The sequence below is a fragment of the Eleginops maclovinus genome, chromosome 18 (genome assembly GCF_036324505.1).
Source record: "Eleginops maclovinus isolate JMC-PN-2008 ecotype Puerto Natales chromosome 18, JC_Emac_rtc_rv5, whole genome shotgun sequence".
NCBI classification, from domain to species: Eukaryota; Metazoa; Chordata; class Actinopteri; order Perciformes; family Eleginopidae; genus Eleginops; species Eleginops maclovinus.
This window is the reverse complement of record NC_086366.1, coordinates 24,377,689-24,400,627: the sequence shown is the minus strand read 5'-3', so window position 1 is coordinate 24,400,627 and position 22,939 is coordinate 24,377,689. Positions and strand designations below refer to the sequence as shown.

Below are 22,939 nucleotides of genomic sequence, written 5' to 3'. Positions count from 1 at the left end.
AAAAAAAGGAAGTGTATTCCCTTAGAGTTATATATATTTTTTAATGTAATCAGATATCTGGTACATTTTCAAAAAGGGGAATAACTATAGGATTACAATTTTAAAATAGATTTAAAAAATAGAAAATGATATTACGAAGCTCATCCGCACACAGTAGGCTATTTTACTACTCTCAGAAGTGTAGCTATGGTGGAACTACTGTATGATGCTGCCTTTAGTTTTAATGGTAGTTTAGTTTTAAACTTGTTTTCACTGAGGGTAAATTACATCGTTTATTTTAGTCTTATCTGTGCGGCTTGTGCAGCAGCAGTCTACAAATGAACCTCTATGCACAATTCCAGATACTGGCAGCGTGTTACCCAATAAAACCACAGCTGCATTGGAATAGCTAGAAGAAAATAGAAGCAATTCTGACGTATTATTATCTGACTTATTCTGGCAATTATGATTGAGAAAAAAATACATTTAACACACATACCTGTGCGTTACAGATTGTAGATTACATTTCTTTTTTTATTTTTCGTTACTGCAAAGTGTGTCACCGCAAGTAACATTTTAACATTAACAGAAGCCTGGATGTCAGCTGGTGAAATGGGACTCAACCCTTTACACAGTGAGTTACATATCACAGTCATCTACAGTGAAGAGAAACAACAATAATGATCATTTTTAAGCATTTACTTTCATGCATTGTACTTCCTTTAAACTATAGTGGTAGCCTAACATCGGGTTTTACCAAATGGTATTGCCTTCTTTGTATGTTTGTATTCATTACAAACTGACAGGTAAAAAGAAATGGATGGAATCTAGCAGGGTCCAATACACAACCAGGTTTTTATAGAAAGATGTCAGCCATAAAGAAAATGAATTGATACACATGTTCAAGGTGATATACGATGTTTAGATAACGCTGGTGTTTTCAACTTTTGTCTGATTTTAAGTACCATCGTTTTTTTTACATGGCCCAGGCTTTCATTGGAGGAAACGATCCTGACAATGACCAAGTGTGTGTATAAATCCTTGTAATTGCTGTTAATAGCTTACGTGATACATAAGAAATGCATTCTTTAAAATGTGTAAATTAGTCAAGCATCCTTTTAATCTTCCTCAGTCTTCTTTTTGCTTTAAACGTGCAGGCAGCCAATGGGGTGTAGTCCGTGATCCAGTCCAGCAGATGGCGACAGTAGGGGCTTAATAACAAGATGGCATGGTAAATCAAGTCAAGGTTTAAAGTTTGGTTAAAACATCCTTCTGCTTGGTAACAAAAGAGACAGGAATGAGTCCTAAATTTGTAAATGAGTTAGCATTTCAGCCCTTCCAGTTTGCATCGTCTCAAATTCAATGTTTTTATAAGGGTTAGATTCCTGAAATAAGGTTTGTCAGTAACATAATACAAGGTCACAAGATTTTCCTGTTGTGTTGGAAATAAAATACATTAATAAATACACCACTTTTGAACTGATGCCTGAAGCTTTAACACATCTAAAAAATGGCAGTTACAATCAAGTGTCTAAATGAGACGACTAAACATCATCAAGCCGAACTTAAGTTCACATTTAGCTCAGCGGTTGATGTGAAGTCACGTGATGGTGAAGTAGTTTTTACAGCATCATGTAGCCATAAAGGTGCATCAATATGTGGAAATGATCCTGCTGAACAAAACGTGTTAGCAACATAAACCTGTGTCTGCAAGAGAGCTTATATCCCGCTAGAATCCGAAGCCAATGCTAAAATCAGACGCAAGCCTACAAAAATACTCTTGGCTGCACGTTCAACCTACCTACCATACTTAATAACGCAGAAAGAATGTTGTCACGGTTAAACACTTGTACATTTCCTTTCACCCTGGCATCCGGGTACTCCTAGTGATGTTATCAGAGTGATTTACAGAAATGCACATTGTGTAATCTAGCATTATCATGCGATCAATACTGTATAATATCATAAACCTTCTTTCTTGACTTCATCTAGATTGACCATGAACATTTCTTTGCTTCTAAGCTGATCAAGTGTTAATGCATCATATATTTCTAGGATGTAAGTGTTCGAGGACTTTGCTATGTACTCAGACAGTCAGAGCTTCATTGATCCAGCCTCAAATCATTTCTCTCAAAAAAAAAGTGAAGCAAGACACACATTTATGAAGGATCTCAAACCTACTGACAGCAAAGCGGAGGAACCGACCACTCCTCACTTCTGCACATTTGATTAAACATAGCTTTTAGACTTTGAAGCTTCTGTTAAATATCTTGTCTTTTATAGGGTAAATGAACTCTCAAAGGACTGCTTACGAACAGATCAGCAGCAGTGGAAGAATTTGATTAAAAGTAGTGTTGAGTGAAAAAATACCCTGTTCAGAGTAAAGTCCTGCATTTATAATCTTACTTAGGTAATAGAACAAAAGTGTAAGCAATAAAACTGAGAAGTAAAAGTAAACATTTCTGAGATTTTTTTCCCACTGAAAATAATATAAATATATTAAAGTCTAATAACATAATCTTGAATGTTGCATTTCATGTTTTAGACGATGCAACAAAAAAAAGAATGCCAATGAAGGCATGACCCGCTGAATTCTGCCTCTGATGGCTCACCGTAATGGGTGCATTTTTAATATAGTCACTACGAGCGCCGGAACGCCTTTCACAAACTAGACGTGTACATTTGGTGAGCTGTTGGAATCTGGTGATTGAGAGCTCCACACTCCTGGAGCAGCAGAATTGAACACTCCATCTCAGCGCTAGGCCTTATGAGCAATGAGTGTCTGATTACAGGGAAACAGACTGTAAGACAAATACGCTCTCAGTACAATGGGGTGTTTTTCTGACTTGTTTCGGAACAATGGGCTTTCGCAACAATGGGCAGTCCCTATAGAACTAAACTTTTGGTTTGAAGCCAGGTGTTTTAGGCCTTGCATGATGCTTGCATGCTATCTTATAACTCAAAACAATGCACATCAAGTCATATATGATGTCTACTAAATGTTATAATTGTAAAGTAGTTCTAAAACTCATATTTGCTCTATCCATCTTTTAAAGAGGTACTTGATGTGATTAGTGTGGTTCTTTTCTTATTAACTCTAAATCATTATAATATTCTGGGCTTTTACATCATAAAATATGTTGCTTTAATTTAGGTCAAGATGATATGACAGTGTGCAGAGTGCAGCAGAAAGGTAGACAGGATGCAGGTCTAAGCAGCTCTGTTATTCACTGACACTCATGTTTGCTTTTTGTTTGATGGCACTAATGAGGCCTTTTCAGTGTCTGTTGGTATTGGCTTGCCAGCAGCACCACTCACCTCATTAGAGATGTTCTTGAATCAAAGGCTGTGCTTGTTTTTACTCTGAGCCACCACACATCCACTCTAGCAGTGGAACATTAAACATTAAATTAAAAATGACTTTGCTAAAAAGCCAATGTTTGAGCCGTAATGAAATTGTAATGCAAAGTTACAACATAATTATAGTGTTAACAATTACCTTTAACTTTTCATGGAAAATGTTATGGAGCATTATTCTAAAAGTGGTTGTTGGAAAGTGTTTATTCTCTCTGAGGGGATTAGTGTGTTGCTCACAGTATCTCACAGTTACTTACTTCCAGATAGAATGTTTTAATAAAAAAATGGATTTACTTGCATAATATGCCTTTAAAGACTTCAAACAAGTCAACGTTATTTTTAGAATATAAATGATACATTGTAATTGAATAGCACTTACAATTTTCCCAAAATTACACTTTTGAACATCTTGATATCCTGTTGTAATCATTAGATTTTAATTCACATTTTCCAGCATGTCTGTGCAGCTGATAGCATACTGTATCTGCTCTTGTTGTGTTCTTCATCACAGCTGCTAACTACTCACTATACACTCTATTCAAGCACTCATAGCTTTCACCCTTTCTTGCTAAATCCACAGTTGTTTACACTCAGGTCTGCTTATGTTAGCTACGGTAGCTTAGCAGTTAGCAATTAGCTTCATTCCTCTGTGTTGCTCTGTGTGTCTCCCTCCTTTACAGATAATGGTACCTGTGTAGTCCTGGCAAGATTAAGCGCTAGAAGCACTGCTCCATGGTCAGTCATTAGCTATTGTAGTTAACCAGCACCAAAAAAAGACCTAGACAACAGTCCGAAACAGCAAACATGACCTTGTTTTGGAATCTGGTATTGAAATATTACATTTATAAGTACACTACAAGCAAATAAGGAAATTCCTACTCTTCAACTCAAGTGATTCATAAGCATAAATCAATACCATGTCTCAAATTAATGGAGAACTCCTATGCTAACAGTGGTCTCCCCGAATAAAACAGAGAAAGCTACCTCTTAGATATAACTTGCAAACTAAAAAGAAAAGAAAATTGCCCTCTACGAAGCATTGACAATATTGTTTAGTCTGGCTAGATAAAGCCATTACTCATCATTAATAGACAAAAATAAGAACAACAGGTTGCAGTTCTGCAGTGTAGCAGACAGCCACGCATCTTTCCTGCCTTTCTTTCTTAAAGGAATGTCACTGTTCCCTTTCTGTCACACATGCCTGCATGGTGTGAGTGTATTTTTTATATTTTCCTGCCTTTTAGTATAAGAACCACCTGCTTGGTGTTTTGGGTTTTGTCTGTTTGTTTGTTTGTTTTCCTTTTCTCCCTTTCAATACTTACCTGGCTATGATCAGCAATCAGCACACCTGCCCATCAATCAAGCCAGCTATTAAAATTTATGAAAATTTAAAAAATGTCAAATTTAACCCTGTTCCAACTTCAGAAGTTTTAGGTAGACCTGCCATTGTTGAGGAGGTTTAATGGTGGTGTTTGCACTGGGGCAGGAATGTAGTGTTGGTTTTCTGTGGGTGCCAGCACATGTTGGGGTTAAGGGCTGTCAGTTGGCTGATAGGGCAGCTAAGGTTAGTCTAGTCTACAAAATGTAGATTTGCAGGTGTCATCTGGCAGGATGGATGGCATAATCGATGAGAGAATAACTCATGAGTGGGAGCAACGGTGGGATGCAGACAGCACTCTCTAAAACATCCAAACATGAGTGAAACCTGACAGTTGACAAGGCTAAAAAAACGGGGACATTACGGACTAGCAAAGCAGACTAATGCTTGTGGGAAGACACAAACGTGGCAAATGTGTTTCCCTTTTTGCCTACGTCGCAAATTCCTTTAATAATCTCTACTCTCCAGGAAAACCTGCCAATCCTGTCAACGGACCCCGCCAACCTGCCAGCTCATACCCACATCCCTTTCTACCTTCCACAACTCGTGCCAGCCTGATGGAATGATGACTTAATAAAGAATGTATTTTTCCCCTACCTGCTTGTCCCTGTGCCTGCTTTTAGGTCCAGTCACCGTAACCCAGACAGTACAACCTGCCCAGTATGGACCCACGGGACATGGACCAGGTTTATCACCTAGTTGCCGCCAGGGAGATTTCCTCGGTCAGCAGAGCCAGACACTTTGGGATGTTGGTTAAAAGTCAACATGGGCTTTCAGCCACACTTGCCATCCTACAGAGACAGTCAAACTAGGCTGCTTGTCTTGCTCCAGCCACAACGACCCAGGAAGCCTCGGTATCACTGCCAGTCAGAGAGCCATGGGTACCCCCTCAGGAACATTATACTGGTTGTTTCAGTCTTTTGTAATGCAATGTGAACTATTTTTTTCTTGTGAGTAAAAAAGTCCCGGGTTTTAGTGGCATACTCAGATTTCACAGAGTTTTTACCATCATGTGCGGATAAGGTCACCTCCAAAAGACTATTTTAAGATGTCTTACTCAGTATTAGGAACAAATAATGGCCAGAGTGTTTTTTCTTCAGAACGAAGAAGGGAAGGAAGACCACATCTTACTGAGGGTGTTGTTGAAGCCTTTTGTACAGAGTGTTTTAACCGATATTTTTTTTTCTTTTTTTTTTTACTTTGTGAAATTTGGGATGCATGAATTACCACAAGGAGGTACGAACCAGCAACAGGGTCCCTGCAGGAACACCTCTGCAGAGTTATGTAAAGGGTGAGCTATATGAGTATTGCGGAAGCCTTTTTTACCCATTTCTTTGGGTAGAAAGCACATCCCATTATCATGGTCAATCAATTCCAAAACCCAATCTTGCTGGGTTAGGTTTTTGATCCCTAATTGTCCCAACCCTTAACCCTAACTCTTAAGTCAAAGTGTATGTTTTAACGACTCGTCATTTGAGCACAGAGCACAGTGGGGAAATCTAACAAAGTACATTTACTCAAGTGCTGTACTTGTTGGTACTGTACAATCTTGAGGTACTACTACTACTACTCCACAAAAATATAGAAGCTAATATTGTACTTTTGACTTAGATGCAGTTATCTCCAATATACGGAAATGTAATCAGTCATTATAATGACTGCTTTTACTTTGGCACTTATAAGTACATTTTATATGCCAGTAAATGTTTACGTTTAGGTAAGATTGGAATTTGTATCTCTGTATGTGTATGATTACAACGGAATGTCATGGGAGGCTTACAGAGTTGCATCCAGTTCCATTGATAACAGAGATGGAGAAGGGGGGGGGGGGGGGGATTCTGAAGCATGGTCTGGAGAGGCAGAGAAGAGGAGCGATTATCTGGTGAGACAGGGAAGGGGGAAGAATAGGTGGTGGAGGAGGTGTTGGGATTCAGGCTGCGCATCTCTGCTCTCACCCCCCAGGGTCCCTGCGCTGTCTATGGGTCCGGGCGTACAGCGGTCCGCTCCGGGGGGACAGGCTGCGGGGCGGACAAGAGGCTCCGGATTCTGTGACATGGCAGGGTAAAGCCGCATATTTGTATTTTTTTTTTGCTGTCACAGTTAAGAAGAATGCTTTCGTCTACTCACACCCACTGTGGGGTGTGAGGGAGGCGGGGACGGCGGCTATGGACATGCCGGAGGATGAATCGCTGTTGAAGAGCCGTACCGGACACGGGCCGGAGCAGAGCCCGGGGGCAGCGCGCCCTGCATGGGCAACGGCGGCTCTGGCCACCGTGCTGATCTTCACCACTGTGGTGGATGTCCTGGGAAACCTGCTCGTCATTATTTCCGTGCTTAGGAATCGTAAACTACGGAATGCTGGTAGGAAATGTGAAATATATACAATTACGGTTTGTAAGGTGTGTGTGTGTGTGTGTGTGTGTGTGTGTGTGTGTGTGTGTGTGTGTGTGTGTGTGTGTGTGTGTGTGTGTGTGTGTGTGTGTGTGTGTGTGTGTGTGTGTGTGTGTGTGTGTGTGCAAACAACAGAAGAACAGTAAAGCATGAAGCGTGAAACTCAGTTATCGACCCCATCATGACTATTGAATTTAACTGAGTCTGCAGTGAACGAATAAGTGTCTCCATATGTGAACGAGCAATGCATGAATGAATGATACTACACACGTTATGGCTCCTGCAGAGGTGAATGGGTTTTAATTAATTCCAGCTCTGAAGGAGTTCTTTTTTAGTGTGCCTCATATATCACTTTCTCACCAAACCTGACAGTCAAATGGAATAATTTCCAGTTCATCCAGTGTCTGTAGATTCAGCATTTAGTCTTAGTGCTATGGTTTTTTGTCGTAATCTGAGATAAAATTATTGAAATTATTGATTTACTTTAAAAGAGGGAATACTTTCAGGTTAATTTCTCTGAATACAAAGTACTCTACATGCAACCGATGTTTGTTATAATGTTTTTTATTCACTAAGGAGTTCATTATGAGTTACTGCTGCCTTTTTTCCAAACCTGTCAAAAGGAATCATTTCCATTTCATCCATTGTTTGTTGTTCAAGCTAGAGAAAGCCTTTGGCAGGTTAAAGGGTTTCACCCAAATATGTGTGATTTGCAGTATTAGCCAGGTTGAAAGCCTTCAGCTATGGGTATTACTGCAGTATTTTTATTTTTGCCTTACTGCCATTGCATTCTGTCTTATTGTGAGACAGATTAAGATTAGGGGAAGGATTAACTGACTGTGAAACCGAGAATGAATTCAGGCTATTATCTCTAAATGTCTGAAAGGATTGTAAACCAACGGGGGAGATATTGTGTTTCATTCTTCAGGGATAATAAAAAAGAAATGCTCTGCACTTGGTGCTGGTGGGACAGATAATCTACATTGACCATCAGGGCTTTCTCCATATTTATTTTTAGTGCTGTCTTTTCTGCAGCTACTGCAATTGCATCTGGTTGCGTCCCTTTAGAAGGTTCCAGCGTTCCACATCCATCTTTTTGATCTACAGTATATGAGTGCAGGTACTTCCAGTTACTTGCCCATACTTAGAATTGGAACGCACTTATGCACTCAAAAAAGCCAATGGACGTACAGAACATCGAGACATGGCAAGTGTCATTTCCTAATGGGTTTCCCAAAACACATCTTGAATCTGAAAACTGTTTAATTCCAAAGGATGATTCATTCAACATAGTGCTTTGGATGAATAGCATAATTTGGTAGGGTTCAATTGCTGCTTCATTTGTCTTTGTAAAATGTGAGGGGGCTCTTTCATGTGCCAAAATATTTGCATCAATTGAGAATTTGAACTATGTTACTAGTGTAGGAATTTGGAATATAGAGAGAGAAATTGCTATTGGGTTTAATTTTCGGAAATGCCGGTGGTTTTAAGCCAGGCTACGGATGTCAGTAAGTGCACCACATTGGTCATGAATATAAGTATTGGATGGATTGCAATAACATTCGCTACAAACATTCCTGGTCCTCAGACAATGTATCTTAATAACTTTTGAGAAAGTACCATTATCAGATGAAATGACAGATTACATTGGTACCAGTCTAACCTTTTAACTATTTGCATGCAAATGTGATCAACTAATATGGTGGACACTGTTACCTTTCCCTGCTAATCATAAGCATCTAAACAAGTTCACCCTAAAAGCCATTTTGAATATGGCTGTAGTTGTTGAATAAATCAATGTTATTTTTGCTTTCCACAGGACAATGTGTAACTGGATGTTACGTGAAACACCTCCATGGTGTGTAGAAACAATAGAGGATAGTTCTGTGGAGAAAGCAGACGAGAAAGGAGATTACCAGAGATGAATCCCTTCTCATCTTTTGTTCCTTGTTTTTGCTGACTTTCTTTTCTTCTTTTTTAAATGTTTGGCAGATGTTTTAATTTGAGAAGAGGATAATGAATATAGAGTTGGGTTTTGAGCTCAGGGAAAATCTGCATCAAGCTGCTCAGTTTATTTCCAGAGCATCACTTGAGCAGAGGTACTGGTCACTCTATTTTCATTAAAATAGTTTGAACGCATCCTTATGTTCTGCTGCTCTTGTATTGGACTGATAGTGTCAGTCATATTCTACCAGGAACTCTATGAATACAAAAGTCCAATTTAGCATCTGGGCAATAGAGTTACCATAGCGTTCCCACTCCTCACCAAACATCCTACTGACAACAGAAAAAACACTGAGTTTCTTTTTAAAGCCAGCTCTACCAAGCTTTGTATCATCCCATCATGTATGTTAATTTATTTATGTCAGGATAAGTTATTCATCAGGTTATATGTTATATGTTCATGCTTAGTTATAGTTTAGATTTAGGTGCATGTTCCTTGTCAAGTTACAATCACTAATGTCTCATCATACACTTCCTGTTTTAATTTGTACTTACCTTTCCCTCTTGTTTCAGAGCCCTTCCTGCCATTGTGTGGTTTCCCTCCAGTGTGATTGTCAGCCCCACCTTTCGATTGTTGCCACCTGTGTCCCATTACCTCTTGTATATATAGTCCTCGTCTCACTTTGTCCTGTGCCAGTTTCGCCTTGTGTCGTCAATAGAGGCAGCATTTAAACCAAGATTCTTTACAGTGATCTTCCACAGCCAAGTTTAGTTAGTTCCATGTTTTTGCCTGTTTGCGTTTTGCCTGTTTATGAGCGATTTTTGGTTGTACTTAAGTAAAGACCTTTTTGATTTTGCAACCTTGTCTCAGTCATGCATTTAAATTCCATTTCTCGTGTCACGTTCCTGACAAGCTTGTTAGCTTATCTGTTAGCTTTAGCCTCATAATTGCCCTCTTAGCTCTCCAAAGTATTTCTGGCTTTCACTGGATATCAGACCAAAAATATGATACATTACACTAACCAAAGGAGGGGAGTTAAGCTGAGTTCGCCGGATTGACATCACTTTTAACAACGTTTGCTGCAGAATACTCATTAGGAAGCATCCCTAATCCCCGTTAGTCCTGCTCTCCTTACCTTTGCCCTCACTGTGAAAAACCAGCACAGTCTATATAAAGCATCACAGGGAATAGGCGAAGTATCTTTCTATTAATATCTGAGAGGCTGTCATCTATCATTGATACAAATTCTGCATGTGTTGCTTTTGACAGTGTGCTTAGTGCCGATCATTGTTTTCTTCAGGTCATGCTAAAACAAGGTGGAAACATGGGAGCATTCAATCTTCTCTCCTTCAGATTATATAACCTTATTCTGCCTTTGCATTTTGCCCTGTGGATGTGCGTGTATGTGAGAGAGAGTGAGCCTTCATTCATTGTTGCCCCCCAGAGAGAGAGATCAGCCTCAGATGACCTGTGAATCCCTCTCTCTCTCATTCTTTTGTGCTACATATTGTGCCATCCTAATCCCTTACTCTTCCTCTCTTAGCTGTTCCTCCTTTTCTTCCCTCTTCCAAATCGCCCCTAACTCCTTCTCTCTCATGAGGTCTTCATTAAGCCTTCCTGTTTATGCAGATTCTTCTTCTTATCCTTGTCTCCTCTGTGTGTTCATTTTAGGAGTAGCTCCTATCTCTCTGCTCTTGAGTTATCCCCCTTTCTCTCCATCCATTTTGTAATCCAGCTTGTCATAAGGTTGCATCATGTTTCCCCTGCTGCTGGGAACTGCAGTAAGGTACCTTTTACTTTGGACTGCAATGTTGACATCCAGTCAGCCCCCTTTCTGGTGAAAACAAAGAATCTGTGCCAAGTGAAAAATATGGTTTCATCTTGTCTGCTGTGTATTGTATTGCAAGTTAAATAACAACAAAATATATCCAGCATTTTCTTTACTTATAGTCAATTTAATGAATGTTTAAAATATAAAACACGGATAAGCCAAGAAAATCCCAGTTGAAGTGTTATCCTTCCACTGGCAGACTGAAAGAACATCAACCCCTATTGCTTTTATTTAACCAAGCTGATCATGGATTTCCAATGACTTTGTGTAATTGATTACCTGATTGACCATGATCATATTTGGGCTTCATGTCGATACAATAAATACACCATTTTCCTAATTTTTTGACTGTCAAAGACCTCAGAATTCATATTCAGCTCCGGTCAGTACAGTCTATGGTAGACAGTAGATATGTTCACCCAAAAAGGGGCAATGATGCAGAGGGAAAGATCCTGTATGGGTTGCACTTATATATAGCCTGGATAAATTGCTTGGCACATGTTGGGAAATGGCTGAAAAAAATTGAAACGCATCCATGTGACAGGGATCACACACAGCTATTGTCCTGTTTGAACGCTTTCACACGTTAGGCTGACAAGCGTTAAACAACTCCACTCTGAATATGACCAACTGCCTCTCAGCACCACAAGGACATCTCCAAAGTGTGTGTGTGTGTGTGTGTGTGTGTGTGTGTGTGTGTGTGTGTGTGTGTGTGTGTGTGTGTGTGTGTGTGTGTGTGTGTGTGTGTGTGTTTGTGTGTGGTCACCTTGAATAACTGCAGAGGTTGATAGAATGTGACAGCCGCTCTGCAAAAGAGGTAGGCGACACACGCACAGACAAAAGATATAATGCTGAAACTGATCCCAGAAGCACAACACTCAGTGTACACTCTGACACTGCTGGACCTCTCTCACAGACACACAGTTATATGGCAAATGTCAATTTACAAAATAATCACCTCAAAGCTCTTTAGGTAAACATTTGTTTACAACCCTTCATCGGCATTCTCAGGTCATTTGCCACACCACCTTCTCTTCTGTTGCTCTGCATGTGATATTCATATGAATGCCTTTCCCATTCAAATAATTGTTAGAATCATTGGGTCGGCTCTGGCAGAGGGGGAAAAAAGGGTGTCTACCAATCAGAGGGTCAGTGGTTCCTGGTGCCCCTGCAGTCAAAATGTCGAAATGTCCTTGTGCAAGTCACTGAACTCCAAGTTGCTCCTGTAGACATGTCTACGCTACGTGTCTATGTTATTGAAGTGTATGTAAATCGCCTTGGATAAAAGTGTTAGCTAAATGACATGTAATATTAAATAATTTTAGACAAACCTTGTTCATCTCCCTCTTTTAAATCTTTGATGTAAAAAAAAAAATGCAGGGCCCACATTAGCGGTGCTATGAGGAGTTTGAAGTTGCTTTCATTCAGTTCAGGTGATACTTGGCATAAGCATCCACCAAAGTGCATGTGCTCGAGTGAATGGTCTAATTATGTCCTATATGTAGCAAGGGCCTGATCCATTCATAGTACGATAAGCCAGTAACAGTGTCTTGAGGCAGATTTAGGCTGCCCCTGGTAACAAATGAAGGGAGCTGGGGAGCAGATTAGTGTGGATGGTTGAAGACCAGCTGCATTCTGGATGAGCTGCAGAAGTCGGATAGCACTTTTAGGTAGACCAGCCAGGAGGGAATGGTATAAATTCAGAGGTAGGTTCCATTCAGGGGCTGCAGCCTTCGAAAGATACAACTTAAGTGTTCTCTGAAGACCACGTCTGGTCCTTTTGCTTCAACTCACACCAGCTGTTTTGTAACGCTGCTCCTGTTAAAGTAACTGGGACAGCTGCGAATAATTAACCAACACGCTAACAAACTGCAATGGAGTCAGGAACTTTACTTTTTGGTTTTAACTTGTATTAAAGACGCTTCACCCCGAGGACCATGCCCCGGTAAAAAGAGTACCACTGGATCTCCTATTTTGTCCGCTTGACCTATCCCCCATTAGCCCTCCAAATTCACTCCTGTCCTCCTTTCCTATTCCTCTTCTTCTTACTCTCCTTTCCTGTTCTTGACTTTCACCATCAATCAGTAGCAAGCTTTGTTTTTGCCCTGCCAGCTGAGGTGTTGCCTAACTGAAGAAGAGCTCTTTCTCACTCCCATTTCAATAAGCTGGTCCCTTTATGGCTGGTTCAAGCATAAAAGGGGGGATGGGAGGAGTTCTAATAAAGATTGAAGGAAGCGAGGGAACGCATGGGTTAACAGAAGGGGGAATGGAATGTCAGGTAATCAGGGGGAAAAGCGGGGATGGGGACATTTAACAGTGTTGAGTGGGTGAAGGACATGGTAGGTCACACAGACATTTATGGGCTGTAGGGGACATAAAGTCAACAGTAAACCCTTATATAAACCCATGGCTGCCCTCTCTCCTGTGTGTCACATTAGGATGCTTTCCTGCCGCGGAGGACATGGGATTATGCTCAAATCCTGTATGCTTCCGGTGATTTATGGCTCACTTTTAATGACTCACCTTACCGATAAAATGTCTTCAATTTAACCTTTGATCGCTCAATATCTCCCAGCCACTGAGGTCCATTTGTGTGGAGGAGGTAAAACAAACCCCTTTGGAATATTAAAATATTAATTGTGTGTCCGACGCATCATACGAAATGTTATGGATCTGTCAGGGAAAATAAAGATTCTTAAGTTACCGTCGGGATGTCAGATAACAATGTTGTGAACATGGTTTGTCCTGGCGAGACAAAAACCACAACAACATTGGTTCCTGTCAGCTAGTGGAGTTTATCCACAGCCTCAGGGACTGTTATAGATGCAAAGACCGGGACTACAATTGGCATTCAGTCTAAGAAGTGTCAAATACTGCTTCATGGCAAGCCTGACCCTGATACCTCTAATAAACTGAGCTCTCTTCATAATCGTTATAATGTCCTTGATTTTATTGATGAGCTGTCAGTTTCCAAAGTAAGGTTCGTAAGCAAAACACTTTGCACGTTAGTGTTGTATTTATCTTTACATTGTCACTCCAACTCCATTGTCTTTGGAAGGATGCCATTTTTGTGACTGTGCCAATAAATAAAGTTACAAAGTCACTTAACTACAGGCCAGGGGCACCTTTCTCTCTTTTTATGGTATCATTGGAGGAAAAACACACTACAATTTAATTACAGCTCAGGCAGGAATACAATGAGCTCTCTATTAAACACCTAGTGGTTGGTACAATCTTTGTGGGACAAGTTTTTATTAGTTACTTTTAACTGTATCCAGCCTCAGAGATTCCCCATCATCAACCCTGAACTGGTCTGTCTGCTGATGGATTTTCTAACCAAAACGGCACAACATAGGGTCAACACGTTCTGTATTATTAGGTTTGCAGACGATTCTGCCATTGCATAAATATCCTTGCAATTGAATTCATGAGAAGCTGACCATTGTGCCCGATGTGGATGCTCTGTGTAGAAAAGCCCATAAGCGCATGTATTTTTATCCAAATCTTCAAGGTTTTACTGTTTAGATTACTTTCATAAAATTGTATCTGCCTAATACAATTCGGCCATTCACTTCAGTGTTCTGTGTGACTTTCCACAATTGTACAAGGTCAGGTCTTTATAGAGCTGCTTTTGTCCTGTGCAGATACAAGTTGAATGCCTCAACAGTTTTCAAATGTAAGATATACGTGCCGATACATGAATTCAGAAGTATTTCTCTTCTTTTAGACTTTAGGTGAGTTAGGGTATCTTGCCTTTGTAGGGCAGAATACAAATATAGACTCCCTGAACCACATGAAAGCATGATTGAGGTTCCTGGAGTTCAAATAAGAGCATACTGCAGCACTCCCACAGTGCTGCAGTATGCTCTTATTTGAACAATATATTTGTAGAGTCCGTAGTAAGAATATAAAACTTTTGTTGTTGTTGTTCTTGTATATGTGGTGAAGTAACCGTTTAAAAGGGGATTTACATTGTTGGGAGTTTTGGAAAGTTGTTTTATTTCATTGATGTTACATTAGAAAATGTGCTAATGTGCTCTGTTCAGTGACAGGGCTTTTTTTCAAGCCCCAAGAAGGTGAGTTTTAATGTAAAAATCTACTAACAATTACAGACAATTTAATAGCCCCTGTTTAAATCATTAGGCCTTAATAGTAAAAGGCCAAATCCACATTTATTTGCCACCCAATCATTTCATTGAGCTGAGGCCAGACGTGACTGACTCGATTGGCTTAAGGAAGTGAACAACTCTGTTGGTCCATGAATATAGATGATCGCTAGAAGATCCAGGTATATTTATTTTCAGGTCAGGCCATTTTGGCTTTGTGCACCATGAGCAACTTTCATTGGAATGAACAGGCCCCCCCTCCAATGCTGTATCTGGTTCTCATTATATATCCATGGTCTCTTTAGCATAGGGTATATGTCACCACGCTGCTGTGGCTGAACCAAACTGTTGTACATGCTCAGGGCTGAACCACTACACACTGCTGGCTATTAAAATAATGTCCCTCTAGATAACGATATCCTGTGCTGCAGAGGACCAATCATCCAGACTTTTTGATAATCATTTAGTGAAGAAATCAGCACCATCCAATATAAACACGAAGACTCATTGTTTTTCAAAATGAGCCTTTGGTATGATTGTTTAATTGGCAGCTCGAGGACTCAGTTTCTCATTCACACACATTGATTATGTTGGTATTCGATTAGCTGGGAAGACAAAGCTGGCCAACACACAGTGAAGGCTGATTAGTAATGGAATGTTATTGTGGAGAAGGAGAATCATCATTACTGCATTATTAATGCATGTTCTGTGGTAGTCGTGGATACTTAGAGGGTATAGTTGATTGATTAGTTCCCTATATTCACTTCACATTTCTTAAATGATCAGCTTCTCTGAGATAAAAGCTGCAGTTGTGCATAAAAATGCCCCCAGAAGTCTTTCCCCAGCTTTGTTTTTGGAACTTATTTAGTTTGATGCGCCTGCAGGGAAATACTAAGGAAAAAGTTAACTTCATGGATACCTAGAGGGTTGAAACAAACTTCAAAGCATTCTGGTTGAATCTAAGATATCAAGGGTTATGCTATAAATGAACTAGTTCATACAATGTCTGCCCATGTTGGGAGGCAAAACTCTTTCAGCTTTTCTCAGTCGCCTCACTGGAAGGGCAAAAGGACAAGCATAGTTTTGTATATATACACACATCTCAGGAAAGCTTCTCCTGAAAAACTTTACAGAAATATATGTGTAACATATAAGATAAAGAAATGTTGAAGGAAAGGTTGTATCACGTCTTCTTTCTCACCTGCACATCTACTGACCTTTGTTCCCCTTGTTATTGAAAAGGGCATTGAATACGGATATTTTACTGAAAGTTAAAAAGTTACAAATTCCAGTATTGTGAAAGCAAAAGACCAAATGTGAACATCTCTTAAGCTTCTGTTGAAAGAGCTTATTTGAGGCATCTAACCAAAATGTTTTCAAAAAAACATTGACTTAAAAATGAGGATGTGGTAAAATGCTAAGTCTTTAACAGGTTTTAGGACTCATTTCTCTACCACTGTATTATGAAGTTGTCTTGGTAGAAATCATGAGGATGTGTTTCGTGACCTTAAGCCGGGGAAAAGTATCATCATTCATGCCTTTTTGGGATATGATTCATCAGCATTATGTGGGTAGCGTACAGGGAAATGTGACAGTGTTCGAATAACAGTCGAATCCACTCTCACTGATAACCCTTTAAGCCGGGCGTCATGGTGTCATCATGGCGTGTCAAAATACAAAAATGGTTCAAATAAATTATTGACAAGTAGTTTATGCTCCAGCAAAGACCTTAATAATAATGTGTCAAATGAGTTACTCCAATGTTTTGGACCCGTTAGGACTTATTTGTTCAGGAGTTTGAAATAGGGAACAAAGGGTTGTGTCTGCTTTTATCTCCTCTTCTTCTCCTGTCCACATGGATGTCCTTAACTATAAGGTGGTCCACTCCCACTTTTCAGTGCTGATTCGGCATAGTCATGTTGTTGGCTTTGTCAGCAAGGTCTGGCAGGTTTGTCTGCCATGTTGCATTTTAGGGGGCACCTCAAGGGTGAGGGAGATGTCACCGTTGAGACAGCAGTGCTGCAGCAGCGGCTGCTCTAACACTGACAGCTTTTCAGGTATTCAGGGAGTGTTCCATGAATAAAAAGAAGAGTGTCTGTGAAGTAGGCCCCCCCCCCCACACTTCTCAAAGCAGAGCGGAATACTCTGCACCCTCTCAGAAATAAACTGTGGGATTGCAGATTCTGATAAAATAACACAAGGTTTAGCATTACTATTACTATTTCACACATCACATTAATTATTAGCATTAAGAAATGTGTTAACGGTAAAATAACAATGTTTTATTTACTATCAATTTACCATTTTTTACTGATGGTTGTTATAAGGTCCTGTACAATATGGGAAAAAATATATGTTAAGTCAGGTAGCAACAAAACATTGCTGTAGCACTGTAACAGTGGGGTGAGTGTGAGAAATTAAACTCTTGAGTGAGTTAGCTTTTTAGCACTTCCGGCCTCGTCTCGTAGTTAATTGTTTTTTAGTTTTGTACTCGAAAAGTCTGTGGTTTATACAAGCTTATGAGATGTGAATGCCCCTGAAAAGCGGCTAATTAAGACAACCAAATGTCATCAAACCAAACCTTTAATTTAGGGGTGGTGACGGGAAAATCATACGATCGGAATGTAGTTTGTTAATCCCATGTGTGGAGATTAACCTGACAAAATGTGTATGTATGATAAAAAAGGGTTTGCAACAGAGCCCATTTTCAACATATTCCAAAATCCAATGCTCCAGGTCGGTCTACAAAAATATGTCACCGCTGTAAGACACATGTGCTTCATATGCAAACATGTTCCTGGAAATTGTTTACCTAATCCAATGAGATTTGGGGGAAGGAGTAATGAAGTGAGAGGAAATGGAACATGAGCATTCACTACACAGTAATGAGCTGCTGTGTGCTGTAGTGTTTCTCTCTCGCTGCCTGTGTGATTGTGATTGATTGCTTGCCACTGTTAGCCAGCTTGCTGTGGGTGATTGGGCCATGCATATACATGAAGCTGCGGAAGCTTCCCCCACAAGGGGTGCTTTTCATTTCAATAACTTTGGCCTCCTTTATCCTCCCTTGACCTTGAAATTGTTCCCCCTCCGGTCTTCATGGAGGATCCAATCCCTTATATTCTCCCTCCTGCAGCGACAAGATAAGAAGGAACTGTAAGAGCTGGAGGAAACAGAGTATTTGACACAAGTCTTTAATCAAGTGGTGTGACATTTAAATGCAACACCAACACACACGACAAACATATTTGCATGGCGTTAAAAGTTGTTTAAACCAGGCTTTACATGATTAGCGGTACAATGGCTTTGCACTGGCTGTGCCCTTGTTTTCCTATGGAGAGAGCGGTGCCTCCCAACTAGCCGGAGGTGCTACCGTCTACTCAAAGTTGTTGCGAGGGCAAATTTTACTGTTCTGTCCCCCTGTCTGTCTCTCACGTCCTCGCTGGGAGGAGCTAAGACGTGAGGAAGAGAGTGAGAGAAGACTTGTTAGCTTAATGCAAAGCAACTAGGAATGTTTCTGTATCAATTACTGCGTCACCTGACTCTCAGTTTCCTCTCCTTCTGTCCTTTACAGGAAATGTTTTTGTGGTGAGCCTGGCCTTTGCAGATTTGGTGGTTGCATTCTACCCATATCCTCTGGTTTTGTACGCCATCTTCCATGATGGCTGGTCACTGGGAGACACCCAGTGCAAGGTGAGCCATGACTGTATATCTAATATCTAATGCTGACTTGGTTTTAACATTTTTGTTTTTTGAGGAACAATACAAAGTACTCAAACATTTGCTTGAAAACAAAGTATGTTTTTGTAACTGCATTGAACGTTCCTCTATCTCAGGTGAGTGGCTTCCTGATGGGCTTGAGCGTCATTGGCTCAATCTTCAACATTACAGGCATTGCCATCAACCGCTACTGTTACATCTGCCACAGCTTCAGCTACGACACGCTTTACAGCTACCGCAACACACTGCTGCTGGTAGCACTCATCTGGCTGCTGACGGTCTTGGCCATCGTGCCCAACTTTTTTGTTGGCTCGCTGCAGTACGACCCCCGCGTCTACTCATGCACGTTCGCACAGACGGTCAGCACATCCTACACTATAACAGTGGTGGTCGTCCACTTCTTCGTGCCCATTGCTGTGGTCACCTTCTGCTACTTGCGAATCTGGATCATGGTCATCCAGGTGAGGCGGAGGGTGAAGTCAGAGGTCCGCCCTCGCATCAAGCCTAGTGACCTGAGGAACTTTATCACCATGTTTGTGGTGTTCGTGCTGTTTGCTATTTGTTGGGCACCGCTCAACTTCATCGGGCTTGCTGTTGCTATCAACCCTGAAGAAGTGGTGCCTCACATCCCAGAGTGGCTATTTGTGGTGAGCTACTTTATGGCTTACTTCAACAGTTGCCTTAATGCTATCATCTATGGCCTGCTGAACCAGAACTTCCGTAGAGAGTACAAGCGGATTGTCATGTCTGTGTGGAAGCCACAACTCTTTTTCCAGGAGACGTCCCGGGGGGGCACTGAGGGCATAAAGACTAAACCCTCACCAGGACTCAATAACAATGAGCAAATTAAAGGAGAAACTCTGTGACAGTTTTCCCCCTTCTTCCATGTCCACTCATCTTCTGGGTATACTTTTTACACCATTGATCAGACGTTAATCTCTACTGTACCAAAGCAATAGACTGTGGAAATTCAGAAAGAGTGGCTAACTATTAGCGTTACTGAAATGAATGAAGAAAATATGACAAAAGTGGCATATTGACTATTATAGCTGTGTTATCCACTCAAAGAGGGCCATTCGTACAATGAAGGCTCATTTATTTCAGTTGGTACTGATGTTGTCCTGAGAAGACATTATTTTCTTTATAGTAGATGTAAAGTTTAGATGTGTGAAACTAATCACTAATCTTTGTTTTTAGTAAATCACCATGGATGATGCCAAACTCACATCAGAATGAGATTGAGTTAACAAAGGGAAGAGAAGGAGATAAATCACAGATAGATAGAATAGTTTTGATAAGATAGTATGATATTTGTCTGAAATGTTAGTTCAGAGTATAACATTTTGACAATTAAGCTACTGGCTCAGGAAGTCTGACATTTTATGGATCCAAATGATGAACCCTAATGAATTTTAACATGAATTTCTTATCACTAATGATTTACAATTTCAAAATTGATGAGCCCTTGACATGTATTATAATGTTTTATGTTATATCTTTTGTACACCTCAGGGTGCCTGCTTCTACGGTGTGTACTTGAAAGTGGCTTCCCCAACAGATTAGTACTTTCACACCATGATTCAGGATGGTTGTCTAAAAGTCCCTCTGGATTCCAGTACTGTGTTGGTATTTTACTAATTGTGTGATTTTGGCGCAACAAATGTTTTTACTACTGTATAACAGTAGTTATTTTATCGTTACTTTCTACCAGAATCGTATTCCCTTTCTCTTTGTTACTGGATAATGCCTCAAATTTTTAATTAACATTTAAAAGATTTGTCAAAGGTGCCTGATTTAGTGTTCATTAAAATGAAGATCACCAAAAACAAAACACTGCGACAGAAGGCGATGGTGGGGTTAAAGTTGTATTATCATTCAGTTGGTTTACCAATATTCCTCATCAGCTGAAAAGAACAGCTGTATAGTGAAGGTGTGTTCAAACAGAACAGCATGTATGTCAAGTCAAAGCAAAAAGCAGCTTGATATACACACACAAATACATGTTTATAGGACATATTAGAACCTGTTCAAAAATGTGACAAATGGGGCATACCTTTCCCAAGGTCTTGGAAACCTGGGAATCAAAGAACTTCATTTCCATGCTTCTAATAAGACATTCATATGTCAAGGGGTTTTTTAAGTCTTTTATATGAAGACCTGACTAATGCTACTAGTAACGGGACTTATGTGGCCCATAGCAACACAACACATTTAAAGTTTATGTGACTTTTAAAGTCCTAGTTATTCAAAAAATAGGGTCTATGTTTGAAACTCCTAGATACTGTATGTTTTAGATATCTTGATTAAATGCTTAGGTGTACAATAAAACACTCTAACTTTTATAAAGAAGTTAGGACATTTCCGACAGAAAAGCCTTGTCTTATTCACAGGTTGATACAATGTAGTGAAAGTGAGTTGTTTATAGACTTGAATAAGCAGGTTTTAAATGGGACATAGCTTTTACATTTTTGTAAAACTGTTAAAGTTGAATTATTATTTATTTACGAATGTTGAAGTTAAGAATCTCTAAAAAGAGGAAACACTTAATGCCTTTATTACTTCAGTAAATTGCTGGTAAAATGTATAAATTACAGTACCAACCAAAACAAGAGCAAGAATGAAAATGATTAACTATCAGAGAGGGCCCTGATGGTAATCCCATAATCGTCCAAACTAGGGCTGCCTTTAATGAAAGCATGCATCACCTAATAGTCCTAGGATTCTGTAAAGTAACCACTAATCCAAAGTCAATTTGATCAACAAATCTGAATTTATGTTCAATGTCCAATATTAAAATCTATGTGAATAATAATGCAGTGATTCAGGGAATTCTTCTCAAAATGTAGAGCTTTTAAAGTACAAAAAAATGTTGTATTGTCATTACCCATGCAAAACCATAAAATTCAGGGACCGAATAGATGTTATGAAATGGTCTATTAAATGAGTAGATAATTATTATTCATGCATTAGGGACTATTTTTTTTATCTATCAATGTTATCATCTCCTTCACTTACTATGGATACTCCGGATATCAGCCCTCATTAGTGATAAATCAAGCCAAAGTGATGCAAGAGGTCATATGGATATAAAACAATTCCAATAGTGATAGTGGTGGCCTTTTAATGTTTTACTTTGCAGAATTGTAACATGTTATTAGCCACCTGGATTACAGTTTGCTTCTGTACAGTCAGTAAAATCACAGTTTGAGGCAAAAAAACCAAGTGCAAAACCTTGTCATCTGTTTCATTGGTGCAAATAATGCAAGAACATTATAAGCTCTTGAATTCTGTGTGACACACCCTCATTCATCAGACAAATGCAATACTGTAATTATATACAATTTAGATTTGACTTTTGATTTGTTAGAACATTTATTTATGTAAGTCTAGAATAAAGTCATAACATAAAAACCCTGAAGGCATAAAAAAAGCACAATTAACTACACAGCCCGGGTAACAGTGTACTTCTACAGTTTACAGTTAAAAATCTTAGTAAAGTTTCTATCTTAGTAACGATGAGAATCACCAATCTCTCTATGCATTTCATACTTCATAGCCGTACCCAAGAACAGCAAAAGAAGCTTACTCAATACTTAGTAATTTACTACTTCTTTCTCTAGTATATCTTAGTAAAACCAAGGAAACAGGTTGCCTGTATTCCCCGTAAAGAATGTGCATGTCTGAATGAACTTTTAATACTTCTGCTTTTGCTTGGGTTGGATAATTCTGGTTGTTATGATAACTGTGAAAAATTGCTGCAGAAAATATTATGACGATTGACGACAATGATGATGATGATGATGATGATGATGTTGATGATGATGATGATGATGATGATGATGATGATGATGATGATGATGATGATGATGATGAAGAAGCTAATTGGGTAGCAAATTAATTATTTCTGCCTGGGAAATGCCAAAAGAATGCCTGGAAAATAAAATACCTTTCTCGAGGATCTACTGTCAGTGCACATTATGAAACATTATTATAGCTTTCTTTGCCTTAGCAGTCACTTAGTGTTCTGTAAGGTAGCAAAAAATAACAAGGTATATATAATTGTGACTTGAGCATATGATGGAAAATGATTCACACTTTTGCCAATGTAAAAATGGTTCACATTGTAAAGAATAAAAAGAAAATCAATAAAAATATTTTTAAATTCTCTTGTTTTTCTTACATTGCATTAAGATACCATACCATAGTGACACTGCATTCTTGTTTTATCTGCAGTG

General features: G+C 39.5%; 1 protein-coding gene across 1 annotated transcript; it reads left to right on the top strand.

Annotated features, from left to right (window-relative positions):
- Positions 1 to 6,858: 6,858 nt before the first annotated feature.
- mtnr1ba (melatonin receptor type 1Ba) lies at positions 6,859 to 22,774 on the top strand. The gene is made up of 3 exons (XM_063906221.1): positions 6,859 to 7,075; positions 18,559 to 18,677; positions 18,821 to 22,774. Exons 1-3 carry the CDS (start codon positions 6,880 to 6,882, stop codon positions 19,568 to 19,570), a joined length of 1,065 nt encoding a protein of 354 aa, XP_063762291.1. The 5' UTR covers positions 6,859 to 6,879; the 3' UTR covers positions 19,571 to 22,774.
- The last annotated feature ends 165 nt before the right edge of the window (positions 22,775 to 22,939 follow it).

What these genes read in the sequence shown, in the direction of transcription:
- mtnr1ba (XM_063906221.1), top strand. Translation starts at nt 6,880, where the DNA reads ATGGACATGCCGGAGGATGAATCGCTGTTGAAGAGCCGTACCGGACAC. An exon ending in TCGTAAACTACGGAATGCTG is followed by an intron (nt 7,076 to 18,558) that starts GTAGGAAATGTG and finishes TGTCCTTTACAG; the next exon opens with GAAATGTTTTTGTGGTGAGC. An exon ending in TGGGAGACACCCAGTGCAAG is followed by an intron (nt 18,678 to 18,820) that starts GTGAGCCATGAC and finishes CCTCTATCTCAG; the next exon opens with GTGAGTGGCTTCCTGATGGG.